Here is a 12423-nt window from a genome sequence, read left to right as displayed (position 1 = left end):
CTGCCTTTGTGTGATGGTTGTGTACCTCCCCTTTTTGGCAGCTATTCCTGTTCCTCTAGCACCCCCGCCCCTGCGCGCCCTACCTCTTATAATATTTCTTCCTTCCTACCTCAGAGACTCCCCAGCAGTCCCCCCTACCCCTAATTTACAGGGCTGTTTGCCTCCTTGGCATCTCTCGGTCCCCTCGCCTGGAAATTGGCGCCAGGGGTAGGGTGGGGATGGTATTTTCTCAGTGGGAGACTCGGGGAACTGAGTTCTCCCCCACACACCCCCAAAGCCAGCTGCCTGCTCCCGCCTCAGCCATTAGTAACCCGGAGACGCGCACCTGCGTGGGGGCTCCCCTCCAGCCCCTGCTCCCTTCCCGCACCTCCCACTCCTCTGAAACGGCGCTGAGCGGGTTATTTATCGGAGCCAGCGCTGCTCCAGAAGGTCAGGACGGTGGTGTAAATAACCTCTTCTCGCCGTTTTCCCGTCCCTCCAGAGCCCGCTCCCCTCCCCCCCTCCACCTTTATTCGCACAAATGAATGTGGCTGGGCTGGCTCAGAGCCTGGCCCTGCATCTTAATGGGGCGGTGAGCTCACAAGATGGATTTAGCTGGGGGTTTTATGGTTGCCGCGGCGACAGGAGAATGCTTTGGTTTTCTTTCCCCCTTCCTCTGCAGGATTTTAAGGAGGGGTCAGTGTAGGGACTCCTCCTCTCACTGAAATTTGAAGGGTCTCCTCAGTCACCTCTACTCTTCTGACATGGGCCTGCAAATTCCAAGACCTACAAAGATAAGGGGAAGAAAGCCATCCTCCTCTATGGAAACCTGGAAATGAGGCTCAGCAGCTGTGAAGCACCTGGGCCGTGTCCCCCTAAGCAGATAGAAAGCTATATGCTGGACCACCCTGCTTGGGGCCCTGCACTGGAAGTGGGAGCACCGGTGGGAGAAGGGCTAGGATGCCCTCTATCTTTGGCTGGCTGATAGTGAGAAGCAGTGCCCAGCTTCAGCCCCTAACCTGCTTCTCACAGCCTGTATAACCTTTGGCTTGGGAGAGGAGGATTAGAACAGAATTGAGGACTCATGAGTAGCTACAGCCCAGAGAAGGTAGTTCTCTGTTCAATTCTCAAATCCCAGATTTTCTATGCTTGTTTCTCCAGCCTTCTGTTTCCCACCAGGGCTAAAATGTTGGCGCCTTGGCCTACTCAGTGCTCTGGCCAGCAGCTTATATTTGTGACACTGTGGACTTGGCGTTAGCACTTCCTGAAAGACACACTAGGGTTTGGACTGTCTGGTCTGCCTCCCCCTCCTGTTTTGAACCTTTCCCTCATCCCTAGGGGATTCTATAAGGCCCTCCTCCCTTCTTCCCCTTTGGCTGGGAGACTAGTCTGAGCGGTGCCAGACACCTGCCTGCCAGATGTGGCGATCCCCCGTGCTGCCTCTACCCCACTGCCTCACTGTTTCCCCACCCCACTGCGCTCAGGCAGAGGGAGCCCCACTGAGTGATTGACTGCAGCAGTCTCTCCCTCCAGTGGCCCTTCAGGCGAGAGCTCCCTCTTTTCCCACCAAGGCCAGGCAGCCTCCTCCCATTCCGGCTGTAGGGCGGTGGGTTGGGTGAGCTCTGGCTCCCTCTCTGATTGAGGAAGGAATGGGTGGGTGGAGGTTGATGGCCCTGCTGCACCCCTAGGAGAGAAATCAGCAGCAGGACTGAGGACAGTGGCAGCCAGAGCTGATGTCATCCTCAGCAGGGAAGGATGGTAGTGGAGGAGGCTGGCAGAACGGGAACACGGAACCAGCATTTCAGGACTAGACGGGGGCCTCTGAGGAGTTCCTATGTAGACCATGACGGGGCTGTTGTGAATATCTTAGTCTCACGTCTCTGGCTGGGTCTCCAGGCCTTGTTTCTGGATCAGCATTTCTTAACCGCTGAGCTATCTCTGCAGCCCTGGATTGGCGTTACAAATAACCCCACAGATGCCCCTTCAGTCTGACCCCGAACACTCTGGGGACTCCAAGCCCTTGCCCTTCTGTCTTTGGTGTTTGCCCTTCTTTGGTGTAATTCCCCTATGTCTTCCTGGGTCTCCCTAGGTCCTTTCAACTCTCCTATAGTGGCACTTCTTACTCTGTTCACCTCCAGGTACCCTGTCCTCTACTTCCTGGCCATAGTAGATCTCACTGGAACCCTGCTAAAGCAAGGACCTGTGTAGAGCCTGGTTTCCTCCCATACATCCTTGTAACCTGGCACCTAAAGGTCTCTTGCTGGTTTGCAACAGGGTTCATGGTAGAACTGAGGCAGGGTACCAGAGACTGGACACACAGAGAGAGAGTCCAAGAAAGTAAGGGAAGGAGAGAAGGAACATAAGAAGGAAAGAGAAGCAGTGAAGGCACAGAAGCAGAGGAGGAAAGAAGTAAGCAAAAGTGACAAGCTAGGAGAGAAAACTATACAAAGAAAGCAAACGGCTAAAGCAGAGAAAAAGCATGGAGGTGGAAACAGGAAAGACCCAGCAAGAAAAGGCTGCTGGGAAGGGGCCAGGGGAGGAGCAGCCTGGCTCTCCTGGGCTGCTTTATGCTGACAGGTCATAAATCATGTATGTGCACATGTGTATATGACACACGTATGTAGGGCTCTGAGGTGCTGAAAAGGATGTTGTCTACAATATTATCCTTTTAGCAGCCGCCTTTGAGGCACCTCACACAATAGCCCAGCATTCTTCATGCTCCATTTTGAAGGTTCTTCCATATCTTCTCAGGAACACTGGCTTTCTCGCTTGGAGTACAGCCTGCTGGAATGTTCAGGATCGAAAGCCCCGTCTCCTCACTGCACACCCCCATGGCTGCCCACCAGCTGCTTCTGTCCATCTTCTCCTCCCACTCTTCTTGTATGTCCTCTCTTCTGCAACAGCCCCTCCTCCAGACTCTGACCCCCAGTCTGCCTGGGGCCTAGGTCACAGGGGAGACAAAGACAGAATTTATCACTAGTGTAGAGAAGCAGCCAGGGACCAGGGCTGAGGGCAAGGGCTGACCTCCCTGGAATGGGTGGGCACACTGGAAAGCTGGGCTCTTCTGGTTCCTGTCCATAACCCCAGTGTGCCTACTCAACCTGGCTTTCTCCCTTTTCTCTGGAAACAGAGAAGATGCCCCAGAGGCATTTTTTGGCCTTTAAAAGAAAATTTAAGAGGGGAACAGATGAGACCCATGTCCCAGGGTCACCCTGTTATGACTGGAAACCAGAGGCCACCAGGCTTCCAGTTATTCCTGGGGCCGGGAAGACCAGGGAGGAGGCTGCCGAATGTGGTACAGAGGACTGCTCTCTAACACAGACAGGGCCTCACCGGACAAGTCCAGCATCAGTTTACTAGGGAATAGGGGGATTAAAAGCTGGGAGGCACATCCCACCTGAAGACAAAGCAGCAGGACTACTTAGGGGTTACCAGCTCCTACTCCTGCGAGGCAGTTCCCTCCCTCAGATAACACTCAAGGGCAGGGGAAGCTGCCTTTGACGCAAACACAGTTGGCCTGAGACTGTCCGAGCGGCAGACAGGGCATGCTGGAGGAGAGGCCGGTATAATCCAAGGGACTCTGAGAAACCAGACTGTGTATCTTCTATGAGTGGATCCTGAAGCTCCTCCTAGCTGCCCTTGGACGTACCCCCAGAACCTTGTTGTCCCTGGCATCCAACACCCTGATTCCTACCTTAGCTTACTGTTTCCAGAAGACAGACACTAGAGTGAACTCCAAGCAAGAGCAAGGTGGTAGAGCCGCTGAGCCTTTACCTCAGTCCCTCGATTCCATTTCTACCCAGGACTAGTGAGGGGAAACTTAGGGTATGCTTTCAGACTGCTCTACCAGGAGTAGTCATTGTCTCAATATCCGATGAAATGCTAGAAGTTGGAAATTTTATTGGGAAGAGTAATGGATTGGGAGAAAACAAAAGAAATGGAGGGGGCTCAGGAAAAGGGAGAGGAGATCCTGTCTTTTTTTCCTTACTCCCCCTTCCCCCGATTGAGGAGGCAGATTTACAGCCTTGGTGTTGGGGGAGGTGAGCATAAGGAAGACAGATCTGCAGTTTTGCCCTCTGAGTGTCTGGGTACTTAGCTTTAACTCCCCCATTAGCATCAATCCCCATCTTGCTGCCCATCCGTCTTCTGACATCAGCTCCTTCTTCTCTTTGTAGGCCAGGCTTTCTGACCCTAAGTGGCTCTTAAAGGGCCAGTCTAGAACCTTCTTTTTCCCTCCTCTCACTGGGAGGAGGTGGGAGCAGCAAGCTGGTGCCCGTGCATATGTACGCTGTGGCCATCCTTGCTGAGGCCAGTGTCACGAAGGGCATGGATGGGGCAGGGTGGCTTCCCCCGTTCTCTGTAGACCTCCCTTATGTCATGGCCTCTATCTTTGTCTGCTACCTCCCCAAGCTCAGAGCAAAGACGCTGCCGGCCAGGGGTTGAGGACTGGAGAAGGCATGTGTATCCTTAGGCTGATCTCCTTCCCTCCCTCATTTCCTGGAGGCCCAGGGCAAGGAGTGTTTTTAATTCTCAGCTAGCAGGGGGTGGGGGGTGGACAGATTGGGACCGGAGGCTCCTAGGAGATGTAATGGGCGCCACATTCCTAGCCCCTTTTCCCAAGGATCCAGGCTGTGGACTCGGTGGGAGATTTCAAATCCCTTCTCTGGGAGGGAGATGTCAAGCCCGAGAAACATGCTTGAGTTTCCTGGCGCCTCTCCCCCATTCATTCCTCAGCAACAGAGCTTAGAGGCTCGGGAGGAGCAGACTTCCCGATCCTCTGCAGAAAGGCTAACTGCCCTCCAGGGTCTCCAAGAACGACACGGTGCTCACAAAATCCCTCCCCGATCTGCCTTCCATCCGTTCTGCTGCAAAACTCTGCAGGCGTCGGAGGGGGCTTTCAAGGGCCGTACCATTGTAACTCTCACTGGTATCTGGAGCCCACCACCCACAGCCCCGGAGCTCCCTCTGGCTCGAGATGAGAGGGAGCCGCTGGTGGGGTCCTTGGGAAAGTGGCCGCGTCCGAAATAGGAGCCCCCACGGCACCCCGGCGGCCCCTTATTTATCACCCTCCAAACCTCACTCTCGGAGAAGCATAAATATTCCTAATTCCTGAAGGCCGAGCCTGCGCTCGTAAATCTGAGCGCGGGGGAGGGGGGGCGGGGGGAGGGGCCCCGCGCTACAGTCTCGACAAAGCTCCACGGGCTGCGCGCCGCCGGCCTCCCACCGGTCTCAGCCTACTACTTGCGGAGCCGCTCCCGGCGCGGCGGGCACGCGCGGCGAGCACGCGAGGACGAGGACACGGCCGCGGGGGGAGGGGCGCGCGGCCTCGATCCCCACCGCGCCTCCCCCGCCGGCGCCCACCGAGCTGTAAATCAGCGTCGAGGCCGCTGGACCAATGGCAACGCGACTCGTAAATCGGCCTGTCAAGATCAGCCAATGAGACGTGGCGTTAAATCAAGCGCTGTCAGCGCTCGGCCAATAGGAGGCTCTGGGCTGACCATAAATCTGTCTGTGAGAGACAGCGAAAGAGAGAGAGCGTGCGCCCGAGCGAGGGCGGGGAGGGGGGGAGGGGGGGGCGGGGGGAGACTGCAGTCTGCTCGCGAGACACCCAGATGGAGAGGGACAAAGAGAGGCCACGTCCGGGCGCGGGCTCGCGCGGGAGGCTGACGGGGAGAGCGGAGCGGGACAAGCACTGACTTCCCATTCGAGCACGCACGCCCCAAGAGAGAACGCCCAGAAAAGCCATGTTCTCTTTCTCCCAACTCAGCCTTTCCTGAAATTAGATGAGTGCAGAGGGGCCCCGAGGGGTGAGAAAGCAGCTTCCTTGCCCGATTTCTGTCCTTTGGTCTCGGGACTGCTGTGTCCTCTGAGCCATTTTTTCCCCCAGCAGTTGAAGTTAGGAAGTGTCTAACTGCAATCCCTTCTACTCTGAGGAAGCGTTTGAATTGCCTTCAAGGAATATGAAAAGCGAACCCTTTACAAGCCTTCAGGGAGCTGTCAACCTTCAGAATCTTGGAACGACTGAGCAAGAAGGACTTTTAGGGTTCGCCTGTTCACATGATATGGCTTCAGCAAGGCAGCTGTTCTGTAGTCCTCAAGGCTGGCAACAGCTCTGGTTAGACTTTACCCTCAAACCACAGTTAGTCACTTAGTAGCCTTTTGACTTTGAGCAAATTAACCTGTTGGTGTTTGTTTTCCATTTATAAGAAAGTATAATAGATCGTCATGGGAGCTTTACGCTTACATGAAACATCTTTGCAGAATTTAGCCCTACACAAAGAGTGTCCCCTACTCTCAGCTTTCTACGAATCATGAAACTTGAAGCCTAAAGCGGCCCGGAGGTCTCAGGTTCACGGAGCTCCTCTCAGGTCATTGGCCAGGCCTCAGCCTCACAGCTCCAGCTGCTGTAGCTGGGTCTCTACTTCGTCTGCCTCAGCTTGCTTTTGTTTGGGGGCTACAGAGAACACCTAGAAACACAGGCTCTGGGTTATCAAGCCAGGCTCCTGGCTCTCTCTCTCTCTCTCTCTCTCTCTCTCTCTCTCTCTCTTTCTTTATGTGTGTTTCTATTCTTTTTTAAATTTTATATACCTTAATTTTATGTGCATTGGTGTTTTGCCTGAATGTATGTCTATTTGAGAGTGTCAGATCTTGGAGTTACAGACAGTTGTGAGCTGTCATGTGGGTGCTGGGATTTGAATCTGGGTCTATCTGGAGGAGCGGTAAGTGCCCTTAACAGCTGAGCCATCATCCCTCCAGCCCCTCTATTCTTATTTCAGTTCTCAAGATTTTATTGTCTTGAATCAGGCATTTGGAGATAGGAAGGGGCCACATGAGGCGGGGCATCATGTCAATCCAACTCAAACATTTCATCTGAGGTACTGTCATGGTGCCCACCCGGTACCCCACCCTGTCCCACCGTAGATAAGGATAGAGGCTCCATTGGCTATGTATGCCGACTCATACACCAATTTCCCACCTTCCAGAGCCTGAAATAAGAGGCTCAGGTATTCGAGGCCAGCTTCAGCTACACGGTGACAGCCTGTTTCAAATTAAATAGAAGAAAAACAATGGTTTCAGCAAGGATTATACACCTGTAAATTTGTACTCTAGAGGTCTGAGGCTGCAGGACCATGAGCTTCACGCAGCCTGGTTACATGGTGAGACTCTATCAAAAAACAAAAAAACAGCAGACTGGAGAGGTGGCTCAGAGGTTAAGAGCACTGGCTGTTCTTCCAAAGGTCCTGAGTTCAATTCCCAGCAACCACATGGCTCATATCCATCTATAATGAGATTTGGTGCCCTCTTGCCTGCAGGCACAATACTGTATAAATAATAAATAAATCTTAAAAAAAAAGCAACAAAACAAAACAAAAAAATCCATCAACTGGGCATGGTGGTGCAGGCCTGTAATCCCAGCACATGAGGCAGAGGCAGGTGGATCTGTGTGAGTTTGAGGCCAGCCTGGTCTACAAAGCCAGTCCAGGACAGCCAAGGCTACACAGAAAAATCCTGTCTCAAAAAAAAAAAAACCAACCAACCAATCACCCCCCTAAAAAAACCCAACCCTCCCAAAACAAAAAACATCCTCCCTCATTGCTCATTCTTCATTTTTCTAGCCAAGATTGGTGTGTGTGTGTGTGTGCGCGTGCGTGCGCGCGCGCGCCCGCCCGCCTCCACCCCCTGGTCAGGAATCTTGTTGGCACTTTCAAATACGCAACCGGAAGTAAAAAGGAAAGCAGAGAACCACTGCCACCTGGTGGACATTGTGCTTTCAGGCGGTAGTTAGGAATGATGGTGCTCGGGCAGGCTGACTTCCTCAGCCTGCACAAGTACAGAGCTTCCGCGTACAGCTGCCCTGTGCTAAGCGCTCGGCTTGTTCTATTTCTCCAGAGCGGACTCCACCTTGCTTGTCCCCTGGCATTGGGCGTAGAGGGGGGGGATCCACGCAGGGGCACAACCTGTAAATTGAGTTAACCTCCTGGCCTGGGTGAGGTTCTGGCAGCAGTGGTGAGCAGTAAGGGGCATCTTATTAAGGAAAAAGGCACATACCCGTAATCAGGCTGTGGCTAGCGTTGCAGGACAATCTCAAGTTTGAGGGCAACCTGGGTCTCAAACTTAGCAAGACTGTCTCAAAGAAAAAAGGGAGCTAACTCTAAGCACCAGGTTCCTGGAACCTGAGACCCTGTCAGTCACAGGCTGTGTCTATCCCTGGATATCTGTTCTCTACTTGGCCCCGACAGAGGTCACCCCAAAGCCTCCAGTTCTGACCCTAGTCTTGATTGTTCTTTCTCACATAAGCACTCCTGGGCGTTAAAAGCATTCAGTGTGGCGCTAGCGAGGTGGGCTGTTTGGGCTTACTGTGCACCGTGGGACCTGTGTTTGGATCTCCAGCACACGTTGGTTGTAGTTGTACATGCCTGAATCCCAGTGCTGGGAAGGCTGTGTGGCGGCCTTGGAGTTTGCTGGCCAGCCAGTCTAGCCAAATTTCTGAGCGCCAGGTTCAATGACAAACACTGTTGCAAAAACTTAGATGGAAAGCGATCAGGAAAGACCCCCTCCCCCTCCTCCCGCATACTCATTCACACACAGGCACACGCACATAAGTATGCACGCACAGTGGGGAGAGTGCAATGCATTTATTAATAATTAACCACACTCCTTGGGTCATGCAGGGCTGACACACTGATCCCCAAATGGAGAAGTGGTGTACCTCACACCACTGTCTGTGAGATGTCCAAGGAGTGAAGGGCTCCTGTCCCGCCCTCTGCGGGCTGCGCTGGTTCCGAATGTGTGGCCTGGCCTGGCGGATAGACTACCAGCTCTAATGGAACCGACGGAAACTCTGTGGTCCGCGTTTCAGGATGGAGCCATAAGCGTGGCGGAACTGTCGGTTCATGGCTGCGTAGAGCACCGGGTTGATGCAGCTGTTGAGCCAGGTGAGGTTGGCAGCCACCATGTGCGCCACCCGCGGGGCGCGGCCGCTGGCGTCCAGGATGTTGAGCAGCAGAAAGGGGATGTAGCTGAGGGCAAAGCAGAGGAACACGGCGAAGCACATGAGTGTCACCTTCCCGAAATCCGACGAGGCTTCCGGGGCTCTGCGCGCTCCTGCAGCTTCCCCGGGCCTGCGACGGGCTTCCGGAAGGCCTCTCTCCGCCGTCTGCTGAGCCTCCTTTCCGGTGCCCTGTTCCCCAGCTTCTGAGTCACCTTCCAGGGTCTGCGTGGTTGCAGCACTGACTGGCTCAGATGAAGTCCCCTCGCTGGGCCCTCTTGAGGCAAGCCCGCCGTCCAGCCGTGTCCCAGCCACCCGGGGGGAGCGGATGCTGGCCTGTTGCAGCCGGTACTGGTCCAGAGCTCGAGCTGCACGCTTCACTTGGCGGTGTATGAGGCCGTAGAAGACTCCCACGCTGCTGAGCCCCAGCACAAAGTAGATGCCCATGAGGACTGTAGTGTAAGGCCGGCCTCGCACGCGGTCAAAGCTGCAGGTGCAGACCGCAGGCACCAAGACAAAAACGTGCCAGAGGGGGGCAAAGCTGGCTGACCCCACAACCCAGCTGCCCACCAGTGCCAACACGATCCCTTTGGCACTGAAAACCTGCGGAAAGAGCTTCGGGTGGGCAATGAGGAGGTAGCGTCCTAGAGCAATGAGGCAGAGGGTGAGAATGGAGACGGAATTTGAAGTGAAGAGGAGGAGACCGAATGCCCTGCAGAAGATCGGGCCTGTGCGCCAGTGCAGGTGGAGGTACGTGTCCACGGAGAAAGGCTGCAGGAGCGCGCAGTAGAGCAGATCAGCCACGGTCAGGTTGGCGATGAGCAGGTTGAATCGGGTTCGGAGCTTGGGACGGATGGCCAAGGCCAGCAGGGTAAGCACATTGCCCACGGTGCCCGTCACAGCTACGACCACGCCCCAAATAACTGCAAAGTAGCGATAGGCCAACACGGACTCGTGGTAGCAGGAGAAGCTGGCGCCTGAGCTGTTCTGCATGATGGAGACTGAAGGGAGAGAAGAGGGAGAGAGGTGGTGGGAAAACTCACTTCTCCACTCGCCTCCTTCGAACAACTCTGTCCTCTCACGCCTGCTCTGCTCTTAGAACTCACTTTACCTCGTGGTTCTGGAAAGCCACTCTCACGCAACTTCATCTCAGAGTTCCTAGTTTTCTCCCCAGGCTCTCTCTGCCCTTTCCTTCTACATTCCCGGACTTCTAAATTCCTATCAAATGTCTCTGCTGGAAATGTGTTAATTTTGTTTCTCCAAACCTCAGGCCCCTTCAATATTCAAGGAGTGCTCCCCATAAACCTGGCAGCTTCCATTCTAATTACCTCCCAGTTCCTGACTAGCCTAGAGTCCTTGTCTTCTGCTCCGTCTGCATACAACAGAGGCTTGCTCTATCTTTGTTTCATTCTTTAATAGTGTTTTGTCCTATAGCTCAGGCTGGCCTCAACTCTTAGTGATTCCCAGGACTCAGACATCTCCTGACCTCAGGTTTTCTGATTGTAACTACCTGCGAAACAAGAGGACTGAGAAAGTAAGACTGTACACACACACACACACACACACACACACACACGGTGCTCACCTGAGATTTCCAGTTTTCACACTTGTCTCTAGTAAACACTGTCCAGCTCACATAAAGAACAGGTTTTTGTTGGGCAGCCTAGTTCCATCTGGACATATAATGCCTCCTACCATGCTAGACTGAAAGAATAAGAAACTCCCTACTTACCCAACACTAGCCACTTCCTCCCCCACCTCAGCTAATTTTACCTTGGCTACTAAAGTCCAAGCTTCTCTGTTGAAATTCCCCTGAGACTTACTCCAGAGTTGTCTCACTCTTTCTTTTCCTTCCTGAAACCCAAGTGCTGTTTCCTTCCTTTCTGTCAGGCAGAAAGGAAGGTCATTTTTGAGAACTGTTGAGCAGGGAGACAATGTCAGCTCCTCTGGATTACTTCTGTTTTTTTTTTTTTTTTTTTTTTTCTTTTCTTTTTTCTTTTCAGACAGGGTTTTGACTCATTATCCCTGGAATTAGCTCTGGAACTCAGGGAAAACACCTGCCTCAGCCATTTGAGCACTGTGGGTATAGGCATGAACTGCCTCATCTGACTTCTCAATCATATCCACTTCAAGAGGTCAGAAGCCAAGACCAGGTTCTAGGAGTGATATTAAGACCCGAGAGAGCTTAGGCTTGTTTTGCAACAGTACTTCCTTTGTTCTCTTCAGAGACTGGAGATCCTTTACATCCGAGAAGTAAACACGTAAGCACATCTGAGAAGTGGAGTCAGATAAAATGAGATGGGGTTGGGACTGGCAAGATGGCTCAGTCTGTGAAGGCCTGAGTTGGTTTCCAGGACCCACATGATAGAAACAGAGAATCAACTCCTGTAAATTGTTCTCCACTTTCTACAAGTTCTGTGGGATGTGTGAATCTATAAACACACATATAAACACAACTTAAAACATTTGAGGCAGGGTCTCATGATAAAGCCTGGGCTGCTCTGGAGTTTGCTATATAAACCAGGCTGCCCTTAAACTCACAAAGATCCACTTGCCTTTGCCTCCTCAGAGCTGGAATTAAAGGTGGGAATGGGCTGCTGGTATCACCGTTACTCAGGAGGATCACAGAGTGAGTTAGAGGTCAGCCTTGGTAGTTCTAGTGAATGAAAATTTATCTCCAAATAAAAGGTAAATCTGGCTGAGGATGTAAGTCAGTGGTAGAGTGCTTGCCCAGCATTCACAGGGCCCTGGGTTCAATTGAAACTATGTAAACCAAGCATGCTGGTACCTGTAATCCCAGCTCAGGAGGTGGAAAGATCAGAAGTTCAAAGGCATCCTCATCTACAAACTAATTTTGAGGCTAGCTTAGGCTACAGAAGACTCTGTCTTAAAATGAGTAAAGTAAATTAGGTGAAGTAGCCCACGCCTTTAATCCTAATACTTTGGAGGCAGAGGCAGGTGGATCTCTGAGTTTGAGGATAGCCTGCTAGGTAGTGAGTTCCAGGACAGCCAGGGTTTTATAGAGAAACCCTGCCTCACAAAGCCTGACCAAAACAAAATTACATATGCTTAACTGATGGCTTAGTGTTGACTCCTGCTTACGATCCCAGCTCTTAGGAGTGAGAAGCATTTTGAGGCCAGACTGGGCACAAAATGAGACTCTGTTTCAAAAACAAACGAACGATGGCTCCTTGTTTTGTGGTTGGTTGCTGGTGATGGTAATCAAGAGATGGGGACTAGGGTGTGGCTCAGTGGTGCATAGCTAGAGTTCAGTCCCCAGCATCAAAAAGATAAGGAGCATGGGGGAAGAAACAATTTGAGGGAGAGGAGTGAATGATATAGTCCATTTTGAAACATCACGTTTGGAGCATATCTGTTTCCTAGCCTCTCCAACTCGTTTGTTCTAGTCCCTGTGCCATACTCCCCACATCAGGCCTGGCCATTGTTCTCTATTT

The 12423-nt window shown here is 52.6% G+C and overlaps 1 protein-coding gene across 1 annotated transcript; it reads right to left on the bottom strand.

Moving 5' to 3' along the window:
* Positions 1-8603: 8603 nt before the first annotated feature.
* On the bottom strand, positions 8604-10660 carry Gpr84 (G protein-coupled receptor 84). Its single transcript, XM_021652106.2, has 2 exons — positions 10554-10660; positions 8604-9969 (listed from the first exon to the last, which is right to left on the bottom strand). The coding sequence occupies exon 2, from the start codon at positions 9959-9961 to the stop codon at positions 8801-8803; it is 1161 nt and encodes a 386-aa protein (XP_021507781.1). The 5' UTR covers positions 9962-9969; positions 10554-10660; the 3' UTR covers positions 8604-8800.
* Between the last annotated feature and the right edge of the window lie 1763 nt (positions 10661-12423).

The sequence above is a fragment of the Meriones unguiculatus genome, chromosome 8 (assembly GCF_030254825.1).
Source record: "Meriones unguiculatus strain TT.TT164.6M chromosome 8, Bangor_MerUng_6.1, whole genome shotgun sequence".
Lineage (NCBI taxonomy): Eukaryota > Metazoa > Chordata > Mammalia > Rodentia > Muridae > Meriones > Meriones unguiculatus.
The sequence above is the reverse complement of the archived record's forward strand: the minus strand, read 5'-3'. Positions and strand labels throughout refer to the sequence as shown.

Bases quoted from the DNA above. Each gene is read 5' to 3' on its own strand.
- Gpr84 (XM_021652106.2), bottom strand. From the start codon at position 9,961: ATGCAGAACAGCTCAGGCGCCAGCTTCTCCTGCTACCACGAGTCCGTG.